Raw genomic sequence first — 26634 nt, 5'->3', positions numbered from 1 at the left:
GGGAGGTGCAAAGCATCCTGGGATACTGGGAGAATATTATATTGAATTTGGAAGGGATCTGTTCACTAAGGGACAGAAGTTAAATAAAACTATTTCACCTAAATCAGTTAAGTCTGATACTACATCCATCCAGGTTTATCTTAAACTTTTTTGGCCAGTTTGAAAGCACTTTATGTGCACTGATCTGTTACAGATCTGCACCAGTTTCTAATCACTTATACCAGTTTATGTGTAATTTCTGTTCCTAGCCTATGAGTATCATATGTAAATTGCTACAGCTATATTTTTTTTTTCCAAAGTCAGTTTTTCCAGATTGGTACCTCCTTCACTTCCATGTGCTAAGGCAGGTAGGGTCTGGCAGTAAGGAGAAGGGAAAGAGGCGGAGGGAAAGAACTTGTGGGGGTGGGCAGAGGGCAAAAGGGCTACCTGACTTCCCACTTATTTTTCCTGCTGTAGCAGTGGGTGGGGGACAAATTAAAAACAGACCTCCAATAATTACATTCTAGACCTGGAAAAACATATTGCACTGGTTCTGGCAAACTGGTGAGGGAGTTCTGGCAATGGCAATGAGTCTCGCCACCCTGCTCTGCCCTCCCGCAATGGGTCCTGCCCATTGGGTTGTGGAGGGAACTCCTGTGCATGCCTGTCTAGTTAGGCTGTAGCCCTGTGCCTTCTGGGGGTGCAGAAATACATTGTCTATGCTCCCCCACCCCCTTCCACCTTGCCTATGCTCCCCCGCATAGACTTATCTGTGGGGAGCTGCAAGGCGTGGGTGGCCTGTAGATAGGAGCAGAATGCGGTTCCATGGCAGGCAGCACCACACAAGAAGGTGTACTCGAAGAGCTTGCTGGACTCTTGCACTGCTGTGCAGTGCACTTCCTGCCCCTGCAGCTTGCTTAGCACCAGGATCAACCAACAGAAGCCCAGCACAAAGAGCACCCAACCTGAGTCACTTGCCTGGAAAAAGCCAGAACCTGAGCACTGATTTCCTGCCTCCTCATCCCTTGAGTGCAGACCCCCTGAAACCTGCTCTTGGCCTCCCATGTGACTGCAGACCCCTGGCTGAGAACTGCTCCCTTATGGCAAATACTTTACTATGAACCCCATCCCTTTTAAATCAAAGGGATCCCATTTAAGTTGCTCTGTTCATCACAGTTGTAACAGTATGGGTGTGAGGAGAGCTGGTCTTAGGTCAGAACTAATGCCTTAAGTTCTGTCTTGAAACCAGTAGGGTGAAAGTGATGGGGTACGGTTGTGCCCAGGTTCCTATTGTCACTTCTGATCAGGTCACACATGGCAGGATTATGAATGCCCAAGTGAGTGAAAAGCGTGGAGTTTAGTAGGCAGAGTGCTGCATGCATCTTGGCAGCCTTTCCATAATATTCTGGATTTGGCTTCCTGACAGACAGCAGACCTCCTGAGATGACAGGTCAGGCTGGTAGATGGATGCCTCTGTTCCTTGCAGAAGGGACTCACTGACCATAATCACCTTTTGTTTCCTCGTGGGAGTGGTGCCCTTGCGTCTCCTCACTTTTCTGGTGCATAGCTTTTCTTTTTACCAGTGAGGACTTAGCATCTGGGGGTTTTTCACCTTGGTAATTGAGACTTGGAGGTGAAGCACAGTTTGCTGCTGCAGGTGACCAGCTGCTAACTTCTAGCATCTTGAGCATCTACTTTATTCTCTCTTCCTGCAGGTTTTACTGATTGGCTATCTTTTGCTGTCTTGGAGATCTCCTTGTGCATTATCTCAGTGAAATCCTTACGTTTATGAGTGATTAGCAGGGATCTAGGTTTTCTGTTTACCTTGGAAAAATGTGGGAAAATGCAGATTTTCTCTTTTTAAGGAGAAAAACATGGGAAACGGCAACTTTCCCCTTGTGGGCTGGCAGAGTTCCAGTCTGCAAGGGGCTGGTGGGAGTGGGAGGAGTGCGATCAGGCAGAGGGTGCCATGTGCATGCACACATGCACGTGGCAGCCAGCCTGCCTAGAGAGCAGCTCTCATAGCTCCCTGCAGGTAAGTGTGTGTGGAGGGTGGGGGGATTGAAGCCCCCATAGTGAGGGATGGAGGGAGTTGGGCAGGGCTGCAGGTGCTACCCAGCTGGAGTGGTACATGGCGCTTGGGGTCCAGAGCCAGGGCAGGGCCTGGGCAGGGAGTGGGATGGAGCTTCAGATGGCTTATCTGGGAGGCAGTAGTGGGGTTGGCTCCCCACCACTGTGTGCAGTCCAGGCAGGGGGGGAGGACATGGGAGACGCATGTCCCCAGAGTTGTGCCCAGGGTGGGGGCAGATGCAAGCTGTTGGCTGTGGGCTTGTGGCTTCTTGACCTGCTGCTCTCCCCCTCCGGGCCTCCATTGCCCAGTGAGTCGGACCTGGCGTGGCAGGACAAAGCAGGGTGGAGTGGGGCGGAGTGGGGAGGCTTGGTGCTGCCACCGTGAGCCCTGTGCTGCCATGGCGAGGCACTCCCTACCCTGCCCCGGTCTGCCCTGCCGCACCCAGTCTTGCCTGCTTGGCATGGAGGCCCCTGGAGGGAGGATAGTAGGGCAGGGAGCTCCGAGTTGCCAGTCTGCATCCCTCCCTCCCCCCATGGGCTCTGCTCCAGCCATGTTGCTCATGGGGAAGGAGGAGGGGGAGCCAGGCTCTGAGCTCCACTCCAGCTGCAGCCACTGCCTCCTCCCACAGGTGGCAGCTGGGGCTTGGGTGCTGCAGGGCAGGGCAGGGAGCTGTGGACCTGGTTCCCTAGCCCTATAGCCCTGGCATCTGGGGATCCCCTCTGGCAAGGCTGGGGGTGTCTCCCACCTGCATCTTCAAGTCAAAGCTATGCACGTTCATACCTTAATCAAATAATAAAAACAAACAATGTCATTTTGAGATTTCTAGTGATTTCAAGATAGTGTAGGACCAGGCTCAATGCTTTGCTCTGGCAAAATAGCAGAAAGCATTTGAAGTATGAATCTGTGTCCTGTTTTCTTCTTTACCCAGGCATTTCTTGGCATGCACACCTCTAGTTTTCTCCTTCCTGTTGAAAAGAGATGGCATTCATTTTTCAAAAGAAATAGTTAAGATCATCTTTAATGGTTTATTTTCAGCAGTTCTCTAATAATTTTGTTTCTTTCAGCTGAGACTGAAGAAAAATGTTTTACTCCAGAAAATTCTATGAAGAAATATTCCTTCCAAATTCATAACTTTCCATAATAAGTGGAAGTGAAGTCACAACCTTTATTTTGCACAAAACGATAGCTTCTTCCACTTCAGAAAGTAGGAAGGGAAGCTGCTAAAGCCAGCCTGTGGTCTTTGCCATACTAAGAGCAATGGGAAATGGCAGGTATTTTGCAAGAGAGCAGTTCTTCATGGAAATCTCTAACGCGCGTAACATAGCTGTGGGGGAGGGACTGGTTCAGTAGCCTTGGTTGCTGCCTTTGGAGGGGGAGGATGGAGTTCAAAAATAGCTACTGTTGCATTGGCAGCTGACTGTGCCCTTGCCATTAGCATCACTGCAGCTGGTTCTGCCATGGACCTCTTGGCAGCCCCACTGTATCTCTGCTAACACAGAGCTTGGCAGGGAAAATACTGTGACCACTAAGGCAGTTTTTTTTAGTCACTGGGGATAACCACTTCTCTGGTTAGTAGTACCCATGGGGGTAATGTACAGTTAACCTCCCACTTACGTTTCCAGTGGGAAGATCTTGGCTTTACTTAACTTTATGGAAATGGCAGACTCTTCCCTAGCTTGCTTCTGCTGTCATGCGGCTGAGGGCAAGCAAAACTCAGGGGTGTCCAAACCCCAAGCCTCCAGGCTTGGGCCTGCATGTGAGATGCCTGCCAAATGATCTGGAAGCATCTGAAGCCCCTGATGGGAGTGGAGGATGTTTGCCAGTAGTACGGCCACATATGGTTCTTGAATGACCTGCGGATTTGGCGTTGATTTGGCTGATTTGGCTTGGAACGTGAAAAAAATTCCTAACCCCCCCCCCCCCCCCCCAAAAAAAACCAAACAAACCCCGACTTCTGAAAATGAAAATTTCAGTTCTGAAAAATAGTGATTACTCTCTGTCCTCCATTATGCTGAATCCTTAAGGTCTTTTTACTTATCCCATGTGCAAGATTACAATGAGTTTTGAGAAACCAAATTTGTGAAACTTGAGGAATTCTTGACTCGTTATTGAGCTCTTTAGAGGGAAAAGTGTGCAAAATTTCTTATAAATAAACATAAACTCCTGAATTAAGCAATACATTTAATTCTTTTTCTGTAAATTAGCATTCTGTATTTGACTTAATTTTAAGTACATGTCATATTATGGCCCAAGAGAATTACTAAAATTGGCTTTCTTGTATTCAGTACTGTTTTACACACCACTAGCTTTGGGCATGTTTCCCAGAGTGGTGGGCATGATATTATAACCTGAGTAGAATATACAACAGCTATAAATATACATGAGAAGAAGTACTGAAGCAAGCAGTACTTATAAATAAGGGCATTAAGATTCGGAAGTTTGAGCAATGCAATGATTAATATAAAAGCGTATTAGTCATCCTCTTCTGAGAAAGTGAGGCAGCTGGGTAGTTTGTCCTGGTGTGCTGAAACAGATCTTGAAATGGGTATCTGTGACAGAGCAGCTTCAGTGCTCCATCATGTTAAGGGCTGGAGTAGGCAGCTGGCAGGTGCCTGACTATAGCAGCCATTTTAATGTTCAGCTCTCAAGGCTAGGGCAGCAATTTGCTGCCAGCCAGCAAGGGAGGAACATCACCCTGCTGAGGTACTACTCCAGAAACATCTTGGAGGTAAGGGGAAGGGGCTATGGGGAAGGAGGAGGCCCCTGGTCCTGGGCATGACCAAAAACTGCACCCTGCTGGGGTAGGGAGGCCCGGTGGGGACTGCCTGTGGCAAGGCAGTGCCACTTAAATGCTGGGACCACGAACCTCCCCAGTGAAAGGTGGCTAGGGGCGCCATAATCCTAGCCCCCACCTTCAGGTGGGTAATCATTGGGAGAAGTTGAAGCCAGGCATGCATATTAAGATGCACATGAGCCTATGAGGGTGTAAGACCCAGAAATTGGGACCAGGCATGCTCATAGAGGAGCACTGGAGCCTGCAAGGGTGGAAGACCCCGGGCTCCAGTGTAGGGGCGGAGTGTTAGCCTGAGAAAGGGGCAGAGTGGCTGGGGGTAAGGGGTTGGAGCCAAGTTGCTCCAGAGTTGAATAATTGCCCAGTTCTGTGCAGATGAGGGCTGTGGGAGAAGCCCAAAAGGCTGTGCCAGGACTGGCCAAGGCATAGAGAGGAAAGCCTGATGGTCCTGGGGTTGCGTAAGGGAGCAGGGCAGTATGAATGTGACCCTGGATTGGGTGGAATGATAGAAGCCCTGTGAGAGAGGGTGGAGTGCAAGAGGCCCCAGTGAGAGGGCGGGCAGGATGTGTGGCCCACGAGGGCAGTGTGTCAGAGATGCAACTGTATGCCCAGTTTGGCCCAACCTTGAGCCCAAGATTTAACGTACTGAGACATCTGCGAGGCATGGGACACGTGTAAGGAGAGGTCAGAGAGTGTACGTATCACCCATGTTACAGCAAGGAGCTGGAGGGGCAGCCTTCCACCTAATTAACATCCTAATTAAATTGCAACAAGGCAGGTGAGGCGAGCAAAGCGGGCAGTTTGCCCATAGACAGGAGGCAGGCCGATATTGAGATGGGGCCTGGGAGCTTGCCTCTGTCACAGTATCAATGAAGGTGTAGGCCCTTTCTTTCTAGTTAACACACATTTCCCTGAAGATAAGATATCTGTTTCTGCTCCTGCCTTTTTACATGCATTTTCACATGTGCAAAGTCTGATTTGTCTGTGAAAAATGAGGCAAGGAAAAAACAATGCTCTTTGTTTTCTGTTGTCCCAGTCCAGTCTGTTCTCAGTATTCCCAGCTTTGGCATTTTTCTAGACTTCTGGACAAGCCCTGACACCTCTCTCTTTCTTTGACAGCCTTTTGAAAAGGTGATGATGCTTGATTGAGCACTTTAAGTAGTATGTGTGAAAACTTTAGGTGAGAGGTTAGGGTTTCTTCTATGAGTGGCATTGTGATCAGTCCACTGAACTGACAAACATGGGATTTGGGTTTAGTTTTCAGGTGTCTCTTAATGACCTCTTGTGTGACTCAGTAACTTCCAGTCTGTCCCTATTCCTTATCTGTAGAATGAGAATAATGATAATATCTGACAGGGCATTGGAGGAAGTAAACGCATTTAGTGTCTGTAAGGCTCTTGGATGCACGGTAATAGAGGGCATTTAGACACTGGAACAGCGATTTGTGCTTCTCTGCTAGTTGTAAAAGTCAGATGCAATAACAATCCTATATCTTTTCATGTGTAAGATCATTTGTAGTATCTCCTTTCAGGTACCTAATGATGAAGTTTTTCCATGGACTGGAGTGAAGAACCAGTATGTTCTAGAATTTCAAAGATAATATTTGAAATACTAAATTTGTTTGTGCATTTTTCCACTCTTTCCAACAATAAATTATATATGATATTGATACAGCCCTATATCAGGGGTGAGTAGTTATTTTGGCTACAGGGCTGCTTAATGAGTTTTGGTGAGCTGTCAAGGGCTGCACATGTAAAATCTTTCAAAAGATATCATTTTAACAATATTAGGTAAAAAATCATATACTAAAATCAAACATCTACTATAACTTGCTTTAGTTTTATTTAAAAAAATAATTGTCCTGATTTTATGGGAAGGTTTTTAAGTCATGTATATAGAGACAACTGCATACTAACTCAAAATAAAGCCTTACTCTTGTTTAGTGTATGGGTGGGGTGTGTGAGACATATGTGGAGGGGTGTGTGTGTGCATGTTTGGGGGGGCCTACCCATGCGGGAACCAGCCAGGGGTGGGGGTACATGCAGCAGAACTTGCCCAGGCAGTGCAGGTGCAGGTCCCCCTCTTCCCTCATCCAGCCCACAGCTGCCCCAGCAGTGCTCAGCATGAGGCTGAGCCCTGCCCAGGGCAGCCCGTGCTGCACTCCTGGCCCCATCCCCAGCCAGCATGCACAGCTTCCTGGTGTGGCTGCTTCCGATGCAGGTGCAGCTATCTGGATACTGCTTGGCTCCCCCACGTCTAGCGGCTCCTCCTCCTGCCCTTGCTGTGCCTCTCTGGGCACCAGGCAGTACAGGGAAGCCACAGTGGCAGTGGGATGTGTGCCAGGCAGCAGATGCCAGCCAGGCAGTCGGGAAGCTGCAACCAGATGGCTCCTGCCTCAGTGTGCAGAGCTCCACCTCTGGCTTCCTTCCATGCACTTAGCTACCCTCAGGTGACTGCTCATTGCACGGAGCGGGTGGAAGGTGGTCAGGAGCTGGAGCCCTGTGCTCTAGGGCTGGATCCACCTGGTTGCAGCTCCCCCACACCTCTGGTGTGTGCTGCCTGGTGCACATCCCCTCAGCTTCCCTTTGCTACCTGCTGACCAGGGGCAGGAGGAGGAGGGGCCGCTGGAGGCAGGGGGAGCCAAGCAGTACATGGGCGGCTACAACCACGCTGGGAGCAGCCACACTAGGAAGCTGTGTGAAATGTGGTGTGGGCTGCTGCAGGCAGAGCTCAGCCCCAAGCACAATGCAGCGGGCCAAATTTAATCAGTAGGTGGGTGCCTGCCTGTGAACCAGATCTAGTCAGTTAGAGCTGGATCCAGCCTGTGGGCTATATTTTGCCCACCTCTGTCCTATATCCAGATCTGTTCACAAATGTTTTACTTTAAAAACCTCTAAACTATTTGAATGATGTATTCAAACTTTAAAAACACAAATTAAAAGTTAGGACCCCCACATTTTGGGTAATACATTGTCTAATTACTCCAGTGCAAATGTTACAGAGCCACTTGTGCCAGTGGATGTTTCAGTTCTAAAAATAATTAAATAAGGCTAGAAGTGTATCGTCTTTCAAATAAAGAAACAAAATACAGATAAGATTAGTTTGTTAAAATGTTATCTTTGTTTCAGTACAGATTAATGGCTTCAGCTATAAAATACTTATCTGTCAAGAGAAGTGTATGATTTGCTTAGTTTAGAAACACTACCCCTCTTCTCCCCACCCAACTTTTTGTGCCTCTTGCTTATCAAACTTCAGTTCTCTACATACTGGGTAAGTGCATAAACTGCTTAAGTTCACAGAAATGCTTTACCCTGCTGTCAACTTTTTCAATTATGCGGTTACATATTGGTATAATTACCATGCTTCAGTCCTGTCATGTAAAGGCTTATAAAACAGCCTTGAATTAACTAGGCCCATGTATATGTGTTATATTTCTATTCGGAGAATCACCACTGTCTACTTGTAGAAACTAGGGGTGTAAAAGTATTTGGTTAGTTTTTCTTGAAGGAAATATGATCCCTCTGGGAGAAAGATCTTCTAAGTTGACACTGGAAGGTCTCCCCTGTGAGAGTTGCTGTTTCAAGATCCCTTGGAGGATTAATTTCTCTCTGATTTGCATGTCCAAGTAGCAGCTCCTCCTGTGCCTTCCCCAGACCAAGGGATTCCAGTCTGGGAAGGCTGGGGGGCATTTCCCTGTAGCTTGTCTCCTTTCATAGAAGACTTGAGCTGCCAAATCTTGCCGAGACTGGGGACACTGCAGTCTGGAGAAGACACAGTGGGGGCATTTCCCCACTGCTCCACTCCCCGGTAGGTCTGGTCTCCAGGAGGAGCACAGTGGGGAAAGACTCCCTGGTGTCCCCTGCCTTCATCCAAGGTTAAAGATAGTACAGGTTTGCTATATTTGTATCTCCTGGCTTATGCACACATAATTTATTACAGCTGAACAGCTGCTCCCAAGTAGCAGCTTTCTCATCCCTTTCGAAACTGCTCCACATGTATGTATGTATGTATGTATGTATGTATGTATGTGTCCTTGCCCTTAATGTAAACATTGCTCATTAACAGCAACAGATGGAACTGAGTTTTTTGTATCTCATTGAGTCTCCTTACTTTGTTTCTTAACTATCTTAAGCCTCTAATATCAGTCTTGAAATTGATGAGACCCACCTACGGTATGAACAGGTGTCCATTTCTAGCATTGGATATTTTTGAGAAATCTTTCTGGACAGAGAGCAGTTGCCCCCTTTCTCTTACTCCATGCACCTTCCTCTAGCTGGGGTGATCCCAGTTTGGGGAAGCTATGCGGAGCTGCTTTGTGACTCCTAACATTTTTCTGATTGGGTTTGTACCTATGGTTCTGCAAATATAACTAATAGATTTTTTCCCCCAAACTCTTTACTCAATAGCTGCTGTCAGCATCTCAGAAACAAGGGGTTCCTGTTGGCCTTAATTTTGCAAGACCCTTTAATATAAAGATATAATAAACAGTGCTAATTGAAGTTGTATTCAATCATCACATAAGAAATGGTAGAACTCAATTAATCTTAATTATCATGATGTTTAAGAACACTCTTGGGTATTTCTCTATTAATTAAGGGTTAAAGTGTCCTCACTGATGGTATGAATTGCATCCTTTTTCCTTTGTGTAGTACTTATCTATCTTGCTGTTTGAACTTTTTAGTTCATTAAAAGCCTTTTTTAAGGCTGCTGTAGTGAGCTGTCCTGATGGTTCTAAAGCCAAAATTCCGGAGCTCCTGCAGCGGTTGTCAGCTTTAGTGCTGTTTTTCCCTGGAGTGGCTCCCAACTTCCATTCTCTTTTTGAGAAGTGGTTCTCAACTTTTTTGATTCAAGGCACCTCAAAAAATATCCTTTTAACCGTCCTAGGTCTGTTGCTTTTTTCCATTGAGCAATTCGCATGTGCAGACCTCACTAGAGGATGTGGAGAAATAAATTAACTTAGAAAAGTTGTAATACCAACATCTAGAACTTGCAAATTTTTAGAAGTGTAAAATGGGCATTGAACAACATCACTGCCATGTTGGATCCTTTTTGGAAGGGATATATATCTTTGGGCTTCATGGAATAAGTCCAACCGCTATTAGGAAGGTGGGGAAATTTTCCACAATGGACATATAGTTCTGTAAGTGCCCTACTAGATGGCCTTGGGCAAGACAGAGAACCATAGAAAAGTAGGGCTGGAAGGGACCTCAGAAGACCATCTAAATTCAGTTCCCTGCTCAATTTTGTATAAGCCATTCCAGTCAAGTGTTTGTTTAATCTGCTCTTAAAACTTCCAAGGAATGGAAGTTCCAAGGCCTCCCTAAGTAACATGTTCTAAGGGTTCACCACCTTTGTAGTGAGACAGTTATCCAAATATTCAACCTAAATTTCCCTGTTTCAATATAAGGCTATTATTTCTTTTCCTGGCACCTGCAGCCACAGACAATGTGTTATTCTCTTTATAATCACACTTCAGCTATTTGAAAACTCTTACCATATCCTTCCTTAGTCTTCTCTACTTTTGAGGTTGAATAATCCCAAATCTTCCAATCTTTTCTTGTAAACCATGTTTTCTAGTTGTTCTTCTAATCAGTTTTGGTGCTCTCGAGTGGACTCTTTCAGATGTGCCCATATGTCTCTCTTGAAGTATGGTGCCCAAAACTAGGCATAGTACTTCAGGTGAGTCCTCACTAGTGCTGAACAGTGGAAGAATTGCTTTGAGTTGCAAGCAACAGACCTGCCAGTACAACCCAACATGCTACTGGCCTTTTTGCAAGTTGTTTAATTTCTCTAAGCCATACCTTTTCCATCTGTAATATGAGGATGATATATGTTATCTTTGTATATAGTGCTTTCAGATCTGGCCTTGGAAGGTGTTAAGAACCAGCTACTTTACTAGGCATAAGAAGTATCTGATATAGACCACCATCGTAAATGATAAGATTCAGAACTAGATGGATCACAGTGTAATTCATATAGCAATTCTTTTTACATTTAAGTGTTTTTTGTTATGTACCCACCTATATGAGTCACAACCAAGGTGGGAAAGGTGGTCAGAAAGTTTTAAACAATGGCAGTGTTATTTAGGCATGTCCAAGATTAGCTTGCATAGGGGGCAAAATTTAGAGTACATTCTGCTCTATAATTTGGTACAACAGTATAGCTAGTCTCCCAACTTGATTGTAACTGTAGGTAAGATATACTCTTTTTTTTGGCTGTACTTATTTGAATCATTGAAACATAGAACTGGAAGGGACCTGTAAGATCATCTAGTCTAGTTCCCTGCTGTGGGCAGGAAGTTATTGGACTTAGATGAGCTTGACAAGGTGCCTGTCCAGCCTCATCTTGAACACCTCAGGGAGGGTGACTGTACCACCTTTGCTGGGAGTGTATTCCAGATTCTTGTGACCCTTACAGAGAAGAATTTTTTTCCTTATGTCCAGCCTGAATTTACCCTCCATTAGTTTATGCCCATTGGTTCTTGTCCTCCCTTGAGGTGCCTTCCTGAAGAGTTGCTCCCCTATGTCTTGATGCTCCTTCCTGACATACTTGTAGGCAGTTATCAAGTCACCTCTCAGCCTTCTCTTACTCAGGCTGAACAGGCCCAGTTCCCGGAGTCTCTCCTCATAGGGCCTACCCTCCATGCCCTTATCCTATGGGTGGCCCTTCATTGTACCCTCTTGAGTTTATCCACATCCTTCTTGAAGCGTGAACACAGTACTCCAGCTGATGCCTCACCAACACCGAATAGAGAGGGAGGAGTTACCTCCCTGGATCTATTGGTGACACATCAGCTGATGCACACCACAGTTTTATTTGCCCTTCTGGTAGCCTTGTCATACTGTTGGCTCATATTCATCTTCCAGGACCACTCCCGAGTTCCACAACTTCAAACAAATTAGCCAGTGGTGCTGCTATAAGTTTGGCCAGTTCTTTCAGGACTCTCGGGTGCAGGTTGAAGAAGGGGTGTACTTGGTAGCCGTGTTGGTCTGAGACAGAAAGACATACAAAAAACTAGAACTCTTGGTTCCAAAATGATTCCTTTATTGGACCAACTGGAAAATGGCAAGAAAATTGTCCTTTTCTGCAAGCTTTCGGGATCAAAGTCACTTCGTCAAGCTCTGGGAAAAGTGTAGATGGTACAAGATGGTAAAAAGTCCCCATGGGTAGGAAATTAAACGTCATTTTGGACAGAGGGAGCTGAACATGGAAGGTTGAAGAAGGAAACTCCCATTCAAAGTATGTAAGAGTGGTTAATAAGGGCTTGCTTTGTACTCCATGTTCTATGTAAGGCAGAGGTGGGCAATTATTTGGACTGGAGGGCTACTTAGGGAGTTTTGGTGAGCTGTTGCAGGCTGGGTTAGCACTTTTCTTTCCTCCCTGCCCCCCCAACCTCGCCAGGCCAAGTCAACACCTCCTTCCCCAGCCCCCAACAGCTCACCAAGACTCCTTAAGTGGTAGAGTACTAGACCTGGGAGTGGATCGCAGCTCTGCCCTGGGCCCTGGCCCTGCATTTTAACTGTCCAGTGATCCCAGCCCCAGGGTCTCCATGGATAAGGCAAGCTCAGCTGGCAGATGGGATATGGCCATAAGCAGATGAGGAGTGGTATCTGGAGCAGGATGGGAGGGTGGGGCTGGGGCCAGGGCTGGGATAATGGGTCGGTGACAGAGTGGGGCTATATTGCTAAAATATTGCTAAATATATTGCCCAGACCCAGGGCAGAGCTGTGATCTGTTGCTCCCTGCCTACCCACTCTATCTGGTGCCCCCGGTGGTGGGTGTGGGGTGACAGGACTGGGTCTGGCGGGAGCAGCAACACTAGCAGCAGCAGCCAGAAGATGCCACTGCCACCAGGGCTGCCAGGAAGTGGAGTCCACTTGCCCTGGCACCCCTGCCCAATTGCATGTCTCAGGGGTGGTGGGACTGGCCATATGTGTTGTGTCCTAGCCTGCTCCCTGTACCTGGGATGGGCAGGGCTAAAGAACCTACCATGGACAGGAGGACAATCCGTTTGCTGTCTATAACCAGCCTGCGAGCCATATTTTGCCCACCCCTGATATAAGGGTATACTAACCTAGGAAAATGAAAGTGGGGTGATAGCATGAATAAACGTAACTGCTAGCTTTGGTCTAAGGAATACAGGAATTAAGTAATAAAAATGTGGTGGCACAGATAAATAGCTATAGTATTTACTTAAAGTCTTATTTTCAGTTAGCTGAACAGATACAACCTTCATATCTGTTTATCTTGTGACACTATTTCTCTTGCTGCTTTTGATAGTTATACTTTGATTGCATTTTTTAGAGTCTTTATCTTTCTTATAATTTAATTCATATCACTTTGTTCCTGTTAGCACAATGTTTTTTCAGGTTCTGACACCAAATTTTTAAAATGATCTGATTTCCATTGGCACTATCAACTTAGTAACATAAATCCAGGCTGCCACAGGTCTTCTTTTGAGGAAGAGATGCATGTTTATGTAAATCAATTAAGAATAAGGTTCTTATGAATTGATTGTTTGTACAGAATTATCTGAATCTCAAAGTGCATGTCTGATATAATTTTGGAATGAGCTCCCTTTTCTATAGGTACAGCAAGCTGACCATTTCTTACAGTCCACAGTTCATAAGCTTGTATTGATTAGGTTACCAAGGGCATATTTGGTGTAGGTAGTTTTAACTGTTACAGTTGTCTCCTCACTCCTGTACCTGTTTAAGTGAGCTAAACAGACATTATTTAAAACCTGTTTTGTTTAAGTTTTAAGTTTTGGTGGTTTAGTTCATTAAGCTAGTATAGGGCTAGACAGACTTAACAGTTGATTTGGAATATCTGCTGTGTGCTCCCAGGTGGCAAGTTCCCCTCCTCTTTTTTTTTTTTTTTTTTTTTAAAGATGTTACATTTGTTTACAACCTATGTTTCAACATCTTAATAAGTCATGAAGTATGACGAGACATATGGAGAAAACTAGATAAAGAAAACTTTGAGTAGTATAATTTTGATACAATGCCCAATGCCCACATCTCTCTCAAATTTAAAATTTTAGTTTTGGTGTAGAAATACTGCAAACTCAGAAAATAAAAAAGCTAATAATTTTTTTAGCAATATATTTTCTGGTGTACAAGAGGTCTACTTCTACCACCCCACCCATGAAAGTCATAATTTAAGATGCATCCAATATGCTGAAGTTACCATATTTACTGGAATCTAAGATGACTGAATTTAAGACAACCTCCCAGTAATTAGATTTTATATATGGAAAATGTATAAATTTGTTATAATTTTCCAGGTATAGAATCTAATTATTAGGGGTCATCTTATATTTGTTCCCTCCCCTCCCCCACTGCTACAATGGAGAAAGCAGCGACAGGCCCCTTGCCCTCTGTCCCTCCACCCGTTTCTCCCCTGCAGCCTGTTTATACCCTCTGCTACCTGCCCCTACAGTCTTTTCCCCCTTCCTTCTCCCCCCACCCCCCATGTCCACTCCAGCCCCAATGCAGCTCCAGCCCCATTCCCTTTTGGGGTACAAGGCACATGCAAGCACAACCCCTGCCCAGCCATGCAGCAATGCTCCAAGGCTGGAGCTGCACCACAGCCAGGCAGGGGGTAGAGTTTCCATGCGCTTCATGTCTTAGGAGGGAATGGAGCGGGAGCTAGAGCCATGCTTGACGGTAAGAGAGTGGGGAGGAGGCAAAGGCACATTTAAGACGTCATCCAAAATCCTGTGTTACATTTTTCTTGTTTTATCTATCATTGATTTTTCTTTGAGTAGTTCTCTAGACACATTCTTACATGTAGGTGAGCAAAACCTCTGAGCAATTTCTTTTGATCAGATGCTTTTTTTTAACACTTAGCAGTACTGAGCACTCCATCCTCTCCTGCTCCAAACATCAAGGGGATAACAGGTGGAATGAGCATTTCCACTCCTAACTTCTCAACCACTTGGGCGAGCCAGAGCACACATCTCATTGGGTAACTACTTTCAACCTGTGTGTACCTGTACTTGCCAAATATTTCCCTTTGTTTTCTTTCCTGATTTGTCACCGTCTATCCTTAAAACAACATTAAAATTCATTTGTTATTACCTACCTGCTTTATTTTGAGGAGCTTTCAGGTGTTTGGTTCCCACCCTCACGCCTCAATTTTTCTCATAGCTATAGCATCCAATGCTACTATCCTGTAGCCTGTAACTTGAGGTAGTGTCCTCTTTTGTTGTCTTTTTGTTCCAGTTTTCCCTTTTTGTTTCTTTTCTGTGACTCCCTTGAAGGCTTTCTTCTTTTGTCATAATGATACTTTCAACTAAATCACTGGAGTTATCAACTTGCTCCCCTTGTGAAGGGATAATTCCCAATTCTGACTTTACCTGTACTACCGAAGAGAATAACATGTGCTGAACAAGTGCAACCTTTGTTGGTCCTTGAAGCCCAGGAGGTTGAAAAAGCAGGAGAGAGAGCCTTGTATTTTCCTGCTTGATAATTACCTTGGACCCTCCTTGGACCCCAGTACTAAATCATTGGGTTGGCATCACTTCTTGACACCAGTTGTCTGTATTGGCACAGATTTGCTGCTCCAGACTGATTGAGGAGCTGCTCTGGGGTTAGGTCTAAGAGGAAATCTACACATTTTTATATAGATCAACAGTGGGCAAATTTAATTTTGCTCAGTTTCCACTAAAAATCTGATTTAGGCTGAAACAAGATGAGATGTTTCATCCCTGGAGGAATATGTTTTAGAAAGTTACAAAGTTGCATTGATGCCTAGTATAACTGTTTGGTAGAAAATACTATAACAGCCTTGTATCTCATAAATGTGGGTTTGTTGATAATAGTTCTATTGGCAGTTTCCCGTATGACATAGTACCAAAAGCTTTGCTTAGATGCATATGTATTAAGTCCACTGTATTGGTCTTCTCCCAGAAGTCTTATCATAGCATGATAATAAGTTAGTCTAATATGGTCATCTTTGTTGAAATCAATGTTGTATTTTGTCCTACCTTCTGTTTGTTTTTATATTCTTTTTTTTCTTTCCTTTGGTGTCTTTTCTAAAATTTCACATATTATTGAAATCAAGATAACAGACCTGTAATTGCCTGAATCATACTATCTCTTTTGTAAAAATAGGCACTACAATTGCCTCCCTGCCTTCCCCCCCCCCCCAATAGGTGGCTTATCCCTTGGACTTCATGGTCAGTTCCTTCAGTATTAGTACAGACATTATCCAGGTGCCCTATTTTTGTGACATCAATCTTAAGTTTTGCTTCTCTCTCTGATGTGGTAACTCCTATAACCATGTTCTTGTCGCCATGTGGTATGTCATCAATGTCCTCAGTTGTATCTTCATTCTGGTTAAAGACTGAAGCAAAGTATTTGTTTAGTTGTTGGGCCCTACACCTAAGTTATTCTAGTTTTCCACTCTATCTTCAGCATATAGTGGCCTCATGTCTTTTTTCTTGGTTCTCTCTTTATTTGTCCAACCAAAGAAACTTCTGTTAGTTTTAATATTTCTGCAAGCTCAAGAACATCTAAGCTTTTGGTTATTCTTATTCTGTTCTAAAATTTCTAGAGCAAGAAGAAACTTTCTTCTTCTTGATTAGTTCTATTTCCATTACTTGCATATGTTCTGTGTAATCTTAATGGCCAGTTTTGAGGTATTTGTTCAACTGTGTAGATCTATAGCCCTTCCCTACCAATTATTTCCTCTTGCTTGGGGATATAAACTCTTGATACTATTTGCCCTTTTATCTTGAAATAGTTTCATGACACTTTCATGGCCAGGTTCCTTAGATCTCAAAAGCAGTGAACCTCTTCATAACTAACTGTCTTAGTTTTTCATAATTATCTGTGCTGAAAGTTGTGGCCTCATCATATTGTAACAAATGAAACAGTCTCCCCCATGATCTACTTTGGTGCTTTTGCACCCTTTACCTGCTAGCGTGCCCCACAGAGGATTTTCTCTGAGTAGAAGAGGAGGGAAGGTAAAATGATACTCAGAACCTCATTAGGAATTTCTGATTTTAATCCAGTCTGGTTTGAAAGCATTTTGGGTTTTCTGTATTTAACTGCTTGCTGCATTAGAGACTTATGCAATTAAAAAAAAAATAAAGGTCTAGGTAGAAAGAACAGTCTGGACAACCTGATTTGCCATAGCAATTACATGAAGACCAGCATAAAAACAAATATTTCCTGAAAATTTCCCAATGAAGGTGGAAGTAAAAAATAGGAATTTTTTTTTTTTAAGATTATAGACTGATTTTATCTTAAATACAAGAGGGCTTAATATACCTGTAAAATAATATTTACTTACTTATTTATTTTATACATATTTCTTTTGAAAATGTTTGAATTGTAGCTATTTTCTATATCTTTTAAACTGTTTCTATTTGCAGGTATCTTGGCTTTTTAATCCAGCAAGAAGTGAAATAACAAGTCTAGATAGTGGAAATATAGATGATATTTTGAGTAAGTACTCAAACTTTTTTTGTGTATGAGTCTACTCTAGTTTTTACCTGTGTGTGTAATGTAGGATATCATGAATGTTGAGTGCTTTAAAGATATAATTGCTATATAAATAGAAGTGTTAAGTATTGACTCTTGATAAGTATTGGTTATCAAAATTGGTGATTTGAAATGTGAACTGAATATTATCTTACTATAATTTAAATTCAAATTTGCCACAGTTCAAAGTGGCAAATGAATTATCACAAAATCTCTGCCTTCCCAGACCCATGTGCATACACACACACATGCACGCAATTGCAGTTTCTTTCTGACTGAAGAGGTCAGGCCTGATTTGTTTTTTTCTGACAAGGGAAGTCTTGTAAAATAGAAACATTGAAAGGCATAGTGCTGAATCAATCTTCCAGCTGGGACTAGGCAAGTTAAAAATAGATGGAGTGATTATCACTATCATGGACTCTTAAAGTCACAGTTAACGCTTGCTGTACTGATTGGTACCAAGTGTATGGTTTAGCTACCTGATAAACTCTTACAGACTACATATTCTCCAAGAGGGTCCTATTGTGGTTGTATGAGTATCTGAGCAGAAAGGTCTGGTCTTCGTAGTGTGTTATCAACATGCACAAAAAATGGAGTCTTGTACAAATCCCAATATAAAAATAAACAAAGATAAAATGTGTGCGTGTGTACGCGTGCATGCTTAGGACAGTAGCTCTCACTTCAGCTCCACAAGGAAGACTGGCTTGAAGGACAGCTGGGAGAGGAAGAGGAACGTGCAGGGAGGTTAACATTGGGAGCCATGGAGGAGTGAGAGGTGATAGAACTGAGTGTACTTGGACAAGGAGGCTAGTACTGGGAGTGTGTATGTGCATGGATGGAGAAGATAGCAGGAATGAGAAATTGAGACTATTGGGCCAATTGGGAGCCTGTTGGGAGAGTGCAGAATTGGAGACCAGGAAGAATTTGGCTAGGATTAGGAACAGAGGACAAAAGAATTACAGAAGCCAAACTGACTGTAGGTTTGGAGACAGAAAAGCAAAGCGAATTTCTTACCCTCTCATTTGGCTACCCTGTAGCCCCTTCTGAGAAACCTGGTAGGATTCATAGAGATCAGCCTTCCTGCTCATTCCACCAGCCCTGGCAACTGGAGTCACTGAACCTCTAAAGCCTGAGATCCAAAGACATTGATTGTATCCCAGGTAGACCATAAAAAGTAGACCCAAAAAAGCCTCCAAGGCCAGCCTCCCCTCATTGGCATTTTTCTAATGCTGATGAGTCACCAGTATCCTTCAGAAATTTCTTGCCTACCTCTGGTATGATAGGCCATTACTTTCCTCTGTAGCAAAAGTGTCTGTGTGGACTTCCTTATTTCAGGCAGACAGTGCCTTGGGACCCAGCTCCTTTCAGGAGGTGGGAGGAGGGCCATTGCCTTTAAGTAGGCATACCTCAGTCCTCTGGCTGAATCATATCCAAGATTATATAGATATAGAGATACACACACAGCATAGCGTAATCTATAAAGCAATAACAGTAACATAAATAGATTCAGCATAACATTGGCTTTCCAGTGAAACCGCACATGCCACATCAGTACAGTGAAACACAGGAAAACATGACACTGCAAACCTCCAAAACATAACAGGGTTCATGACAAAGTGTGTGTCTTTTTCGAGTTTGACCACAGCCTAGTATTGCTGCAAGTTACTTTACTAGGTCAAGTGTCAGAGGTCTGTTTAGCACATCTAGTCTTCAGTCCTACTAATTTTAAGTGTCAGTCTGTACCAGTTTAAAACAAAAAACCTAAAAATGTAAATGCCAAAATTTTGTTAAAAAGTTTGCAGAGTTGAGAACTCAAAAGTTAGGAGATGCCAATTTAAAGACGCTTGAATTCAGTGCATTCTTGAGTTTTTGGCCATCTTTGTTGATACCCCTTTATGATACAGTCTTTGATTTACATGATGCCATAACTACCACTGCTGCAGGAGCCGGCCTCATTAAATACATAGGAGGGATAATACTTGGTGGATGTGTGAATACTGGTTTTCTACTTGTGGTTCAGTATGTGGTACCATTAGTTCAAAAGCTCTCAAGACAATTTTCCCTTGTGGCCTTTTTCTAGATACTTACCACTATTGTGTCTAAATGCTTTGTGAAAATTAATGCTCACAAACATCACTGTGAAATGAGGGGGAGGGGAGGTGGTATTACCTGAGGTACTGATTGAAGTCAAACCATTTTTTAATTTTTGGTGCCCAATTTGGGATGCCAAGGACCTCTCACCCCAGCTTTACTTAGTATCATATGCAGTATTTTAAATGTTCAAACCATGGCCCCCACTGATTTCATTTGAAGATTTTAGTACTCATACTTGTAGAAAGCAAACCCCACAGCCTAATGTGTGAACAACCAGAAAATGAGTATGTAACTAGTGACTGCCCTTAAAATGTTTGATTTAAATGACTTGTCTACAATCAGAGTATAAACATTGTGGCAGACTCAGGAATAGAATCCAATTTTTCTAAGACAGCATTCTAACTGCATTAGCTATGATAACATCCATCCTGGTCATTTAATGAAGGAGGGTTCATATGGAAAAAGTGTCTTAAATTTAAATGAGTTGGCAGCATGTATACACACAAAGGGAGGGATTGAATTAAGCAGCCTTAATTTTGGCATTCCTGGGCTTCCAAACACTGAACTCTGACATCTTAATGGGTTTTTTTTCAGTGTTTTGTGAATAATAAAGATAATATTTATTGCATATTTAACTATGCTTTCTGGTTTTGAGCACTTTGATCCAGGATCACTTTTGCCTGTTACAGATGCAAAATGTTTTTTTCTTTTCTATTTTTATTTATTGTAGCCTTAAAACACTTTCAGTGTCTAATTGTAGCTTGTTTATACTGTAAATGCATTTGACAAAATGGCAGCTTTTATCTTTTTTCTCTCCCTGTATTGGTTATATTTAACTTGAGACTTATTCTGTTAGAGTTCTTATACCCGCTAGATCAGGGGTGGGCAAAATGCGGCCTGTGGAGCAAATGTGACCCTCCAGGCCATTCTGTCTGGCCCACGGGGACCCTAAAAAATTTAGAAAATTAATATTTATCTGCCTCTGGCTGCCTGTCATGCAGCCCTCTGCCTGAAATAATTGCCCACCCCTGCGCTAGATTGTAGACTTCACTGTCTTTGTATACTTTGCTTCAGGTAATTTTTACTTTAAAATATTATAACAAAAACTCATAACATGACACTTTTTTTTTTCCAGACAATGCAGATGTTGCTTTAGTTAATTTTTATGCAGATTGGTAAGTATTAGATGTTTTTGTTTCACATTAAAATCTCTGCATTTTGCAAATTGTTTGAAAAATTATGCAGTATTGCATATTTAATTAAAATGTTATGATCAAATACAATTTCATTGCTTTTCTGCACTTAAAAACTCACAAAGTATATAGTATTTCTTAGAACATAATTTTACCAAATCATTCTAATAATAGTGAATGGTTTATAGTTATTGGAATAGTTGGCTTAAGTGGTTAATCAGTTTTTCCATAATTACTGCTTAACAGCTTTTCTCCTATCTGACCTTGTGAGAGATGGTTGCAGTTTTTGAGGCTGTTGTACCTGTGCTGTATAAAATCATGCTACCACAAGACAAAAAGGGGTGGAGGGGTTGTGGGTTGCTCCACATTAACTTCCCGTGTACCTGCTGTTATTCTGAAAATTAGCTTTAATTTACTGCAGTCACTCTAGTCCTTTTTCATTTCTTTCTTTCTTGTGTTCCCCCACAAAAAATCAGTTAATTGTATTAAAAAGTCAAGTGTTGTGTTTAGCCTGGAAGAGTTGTTGAAATTAAGACATTATAGGAGTTGAGATGAAAGAGGTTTTTAGGGGACAGTTTAAAAAAAATTTGATTTAAAAGCAGTCTTTCTAGATGACATTTTTCTAAGGAACTAGAAAAAAACCCATAATTTCTGATGGAACTTATTTAAATACCATAGTCTAATTCCTTTTTTTTTTTTTTTTTTAGGTAATTGCTCTAAACAATAAAAAAAAAAAAATCTAATCTACTATAAAGAACATTACGAGTAAGGGAGAAATAGACTGACAGGGGAAATGGTGAACCCAACCACATGCATTAAGTCAAATGATGTTAAATATAGCAAATAATCAGACTGGTGAAAAAATTTCTCTTTCCCATTAACTGTTTCAGTTTTAGTCAGTTTAGTCAGCCTTATTAACTCTAGTAGGTAAAAATTTTCAACTAATATTCATTTAAAGGAAAAGTTCTCTTTACTGAACTTTACACAGTCTTGCTTCTGTAATTAAGGCTTTGAGAGCTTGCCAATATCTATTTGAAAGATGTTCACATGATGCATATTTTGACTATATTACATATTACCAGTGAAGTAGAAACATGACTTGCAGCACTACAGTGCCACAAATCACTTTGAATCCAGAGTAAAGTTACCTTCTGAAAAAGTGTAGTTATTTGGTTTGTGCTAATGTATTGTATGCCCTTTGTCATCCTTAGGTAAGTATTACAATTATAGTGTGATTAATGTTTTACTCACCTCATAAATAGTAAGTGCTACGTGTTCAGCCAATTTATGGTGCCATAAAGTGGCAAACCAGCCATAAAGATGGTCCACAAAATGTTTTGTTGAACATCTTCTGTGGCTCATTTGTATGGTGCCATAAATTAAAAGTGTAGCTCCTCTCATCCCAATGCTGACAACCAGCATGGGTCCTATGATCAGGGACCTGGGATGTAGGTATGGGTTTTTTTTTGGTTTGTTTGTTTTTTTTAGAGGTCCCTGGGCACAGCACTCTGGGACGGGGAGAAGTTCCCTGAGGCCAGAGTCCCAGGATTTCTAAAAACCATACATACAGCTGTGCTGTCCTTCCACTGGCCAACAAATAGGTGGACCCATTATTAGCTCCAGGGCTGATAATCAGTGGAATGTTGGACCCACCCTGTACAGTTCGGGGTCTCCAGTGGGACCCAATGCTATCTGGGGCTTGTTTTGACTATCAGTTGTTGACCCTGGATAGCCTTGAGTTTGGAATCCATGGGGGTCAGCCCTAGATTCCAGACAGAGGCATCCGCTGCCTTGATCTGCAGGATTGGGCTGGGGAGCAGCTCCACAGCAGCACATTTGGGATTGAAGGAATGTTATGTTGTATCCCAAATATTGCACCTCCTGCCTAATGCATGTCTGGCATGGCATGAGGTGTGATGTTTGGGATGGGGCATAACATTCCTCCAATCCCAATCACACTGTTGTTTTAAAAACTTCCAGAGGCCTCTATTTCATTCTGAATTTCCATTTCTTTAGTGTAGACAAGCTTCTCTGCCACCTACTGGCCAGCCATTGTTATAATGCCTAATTTGAGCACCTACCTTCGGAGAGCTGGTCATGTGTCTGTTCCTTACTGCAGAGTAAAACGTAGAGTAAGTTATTCTCTAGTAATTGTCAGATGTCCTCACCCCTGCAAATCAAAAGTCTTCTGGCTTTTGACTTTTATAAAGTAAAATCAAGCAGCAAATGAAAAATTCTCATATATTTCGCATCTATGTAAGAAGTAGAAAAGGCAAAAAATTAAAAGTTAAAAAAATCCTTTACAAAGTACTCTTACTGAGGATTAATGCAATTGATTGCTGGTAATTTATATTGCATTTATATTGATTTGGAAGACTGTGGTCCAGGCTTTATTGATAGCTTTATATATCATGAGGAGAAAGCTTTGTAATATTTTATGGCTAGATTAAAAAGTTACATTACTTTAAATTAATCTGTTTAGTTGACTGTTACAAATATACCCTTCTGTCCACATAGGTAAAACAGTTTTTAAAACTGGTTATACTGAATTAGTTTGCAACTGTAAATTTCTTTATAGCAAGCTAAAATGATATGTCCTTTTAAATCAATACAGTTATGTATGCAAAAGTTTGTACTGGTTTAACTAAATTGTTTTAAAATTATACTTTTTGTTAAGATGGTGTAAACCTTTTTAAATATAGTCTCGTGGCACAGAATTACGTTGTTGGGGCTTTAAAAAAAAATAAATTCCCTGGCCTTAATTGATATAGCTGTTGCATTAGGATGTTACATAAGCAGGTTTTCCCAAGTATAATTCTCGCTAGTTTCAAACATCAGTTAATTGATGTGTAAGACATCTGTGGGAGGAAAGGCGGGAATATTTTACTCTAGAATATAGAGAGGAATCCTGTTTTAAACCTATAATCAGTGCTATGGAATTCCTCTGTCACAGAATTTTACTCCTGCAGCTATAGCTTTAAAATGCATTTATGCTTTTAAAATTCATATCCTACTTAAGTGGAATTAATTTAAAAAGGAATAGTCATCCTAACTAACTCCATATATACACATTTCAGGAACAGCTCTAAAGGAGGCAAGCCCTGAAGGATGTAGTAACACAGATTCTTCCCTGAAATAACTGGGGCTTGATCATTTTGCTGGCATAAGTATATTGCCAGTAGGCACATCTACGCGAGATGCTAAATGCACAGTAGACTAATTCTACTGCACATCAGCGTGTCACAGTGAAAGCCATGCCAAGACGCTAATGCACAGTAGAGTTAGTCTACTGTGCATTAGCGTCACTTAACAGGCGTGCACCAGCACTACCATGCAGTAGCTCTCGTTACTGTGCATTGAGTTTACTTGTTACTAGTATCAGGTACTAAACTCAATGAACAGTAACTATAGTACATTAACGAACATGTAGACCTGCCCAGGGATGTGGGTGTTAGAGTCCCTACTGCCTTCATTCTAAGAGGCAGCTATGCTGGTAAAGCTCTTATGTAGTTAGGCCAACAGGAAAAGTTCATTTGCTTGAACATTTTATTCCATTCAAGGAACAGTTTTAAGGTGTACTAAGCTGTACTTTTGTCAGTGTAAACTGCATCTCCATTAGTGATGTTGGTTGTTACAGTACTAACAGCCTAGCTATGTTGTCAAATGTATCTCTTAAGCTGGAAACAGATGTTGTCTGTGGAGTGTGATCAGCTGTGCTGCAATATGTCATGGCACAGCTGATTGCACTCCATGGACATCTACAGATGTGGCCAGTTGCCGTGCTCCAACTTGGGGCATAGGGGAATACAGTACATGGGATTTTCCCACATGGATCTGCAATCCCATAGGGCAGGGGTTTTCAGCCTTTTTTGGATCAGTGTACCCTTGGCTGCTGGACGCGGGCGGGGGGAGCGCATGGCCAAATGCGGAGCAGCAGCTGCACGCGAGCTTCCCCCACCCCCTGCGTCCAGCTGGCTGGGCGGCACTCCATCCCCACCTGCCCCCTCATACTCCCTAGGGCCTTCTTAAGTACCCCCTGCCATAGGGGTTCCCTGCTCCCTGCTTGCAGATACACTTGGGGGAATTCCTCTGCAGAGGATTTCCCTGCTTGCAGATACATGCATGGGGGAAACCCTCTGTAGATGTTGGTGTTCTTTTCTGGCAGCAGAGCAAAAAAGTGTGGGCTCCAAATGTGGAGGGGGGGCCTCCCTTGAGAGTTCATCTCCTCTGAACTTGTAGGTACATGCTGGTGAAATTTCCCTAGCATGCATATTGCTGATGCACAGGGCATGTGTTTGCAATTGGGAAACCCCTGCTTGCAGACGTGTCCTGTGAAACCCTGACTTTCTCTGCTTACCCAGATGCATCCCTGGTGATCCCTGGGATGTATAGGACCAGGCCCGTCAAGCCCAAAGAACTCCTGGGACCCAGCTTCAGCTACCTGTGCTGTTCTGCCATAAATAAACAGATGGCCACAGAAAAATGGCTTAGTTTATTACTACCTTCTGTTGTGGCTGCAGATTTGAATATTTGTGGCATACCAATCTGGGAATATTTCTGTTCTAGGCCAAACACAGGCACAACTTGTCTAGAGGCAAAAGCAACACCTATTTCTAGCCTTAAATTTAGGGAAGGCCTCTCTTTAAAAAAATAAATAAATAAAGTTTGAACGTAGAAAAGCCCTAAGCTTTCATTTTGATTACTTTTATAATAAAATGATACATGAATCCGAAGTTCTGCAGCATGTCAAAAATACAAGATGCAGAAACAACAGAAGATAAACTGAATTTATTTTCAAATTAAATACATTTATTGTACTCAAGTTCATTTTAATCTTCAATGAAAGTCACTTCCAGGGAACCAAGGCTTTTAGAGACTTATGCCATTGCTCCAGCCTTTTTATTTGGCAAAGGTCCAAAGTACGAGTTCAAAGTCTGACATGACCTCAAGAAAAGATCTGTGGGGTTCTCCCTTGTTTTGCTACTATATCTGTAATCTTCAGGTTTTAAATTTAAGTTTTGTAATACAGTATGACCCCAGATATCAAAAATCTGGAATTATCAAAAATCCTGCACTCCCCCCCCCCCCCCGGGACTGGCCACTGCTCTCTGTCTCTCCCCGCTCCTGGACGCAGAGGGGGAGGCTTGCATGTGGCGGCTGCCACCACCATTCACCACCCTGTACCACTGCTCTCTGTGCCGCCACTGCTCCAGGACTGGCTGCCACTACCTCCTGCACCCCTGCTCTGTGACCAGCTGCCGCACCGGTTTAAAAAATCCAGCATTTTCAAGTTTCCAGCAGGTGCTTGGTCCCAAGCACACTGGATTTATGAAGTTATGCTGTATTAATTTCCCATGTCTAATTTAAACATTAGATGTGGTGTTCAACATATCACTTCTGATTTAAATCGATATGTAATGGCATATCCACAGTACTCTTTGAGTGTGACCTGCTCCACCACTCCTCATAGAAGTGTTCATTTTTAATTGCAGAATGAATGTTGACCTCCACCCCCCCCCCCCATTTTAGCTGTGGATTATGAGTCTCAAATGATCCAAATAACTTGTGTTCTTTTTTAAATGATGCCACTAGGATACTATAGGAGAAGGCATCCTTGTGACTTTCTGTGCAGAACTTGCTTTCTAAGGTTTAAAATAGGTCAACAATATTTAAATTGGATAGAAGAGCATAATACCACTTAACTTGTCTTTCTTGTAGAATTCAGGTTTTTTTCCGGTTGACTTTTCTGATTGCCCTTCAAGTGGGGTCTCGCAGACATTTATTGATGTAGTTACAACTACATAATCCAGTGGTGGGCAAGATCCGGCCTGCCAGTTGATTGGAGACTTGCCTGCAGGCAAGTGCCCACCAATTGATTGGATCCAGCCTATGGCTGCACCCATGGCACTCTGCATGTGTCTGAGCCCTGCCTGGGGCAGCCTGTGCTGCACTCATGCTCGTGTCCACCCCATGCCCATCAGACAGCATCATCCTGGCCATTGCACACAGCTTTCC

At 42.8% G+C, this 26634-nt stretch overlaps 1 protein-coding gene across 2 annotated transcripts in view; it reads left to right on the top strand.

Moving 5' to 3' along the window:
- The window catches only part of ERP44 (endoplasmic reticulum protein 44), a 130929-nt gene that overhangs the window by 23535 nt on the left and 80760 nt on the right, over positions 1 to 26634 (top strand). For both annotated transcript variants that reach the window (XM_014603015.3, XM_059728552.1), the window contains exons 2-3: positions 17224 to 17296; positions 20562 to 20601. In XM_014603015.3, the coding sequence (XP_014458501.1) occupies positions 17224 to 17296; positions 20562 to 20601 (113 nt within the window). The remainder of the gene's footprint in view (positions 1 to 17223; positions 17297 to 20561; positions 20602 to 26634) is intronic.

The sequence above is a fragment of the Alligator mississippiensis genome, chromosome 5, assembly GCF_030867095.1.
Source record: "Alligator mississippiensis isolate rAllMis1 chromosome 5, rAllMis1, whole genome shotgun sequence".
Taxonomy (NCBI): domain Eukaryota; kingdom Metazoa; phylum Chordata; order Crocodylia; family Alligatoridae; genus Alligator; species Alligator mississippiensis.
Note: the sequence above shows the minus strand (reverse complement) of the source record. Positions and strands in the feature narration are given on the sequence as shown.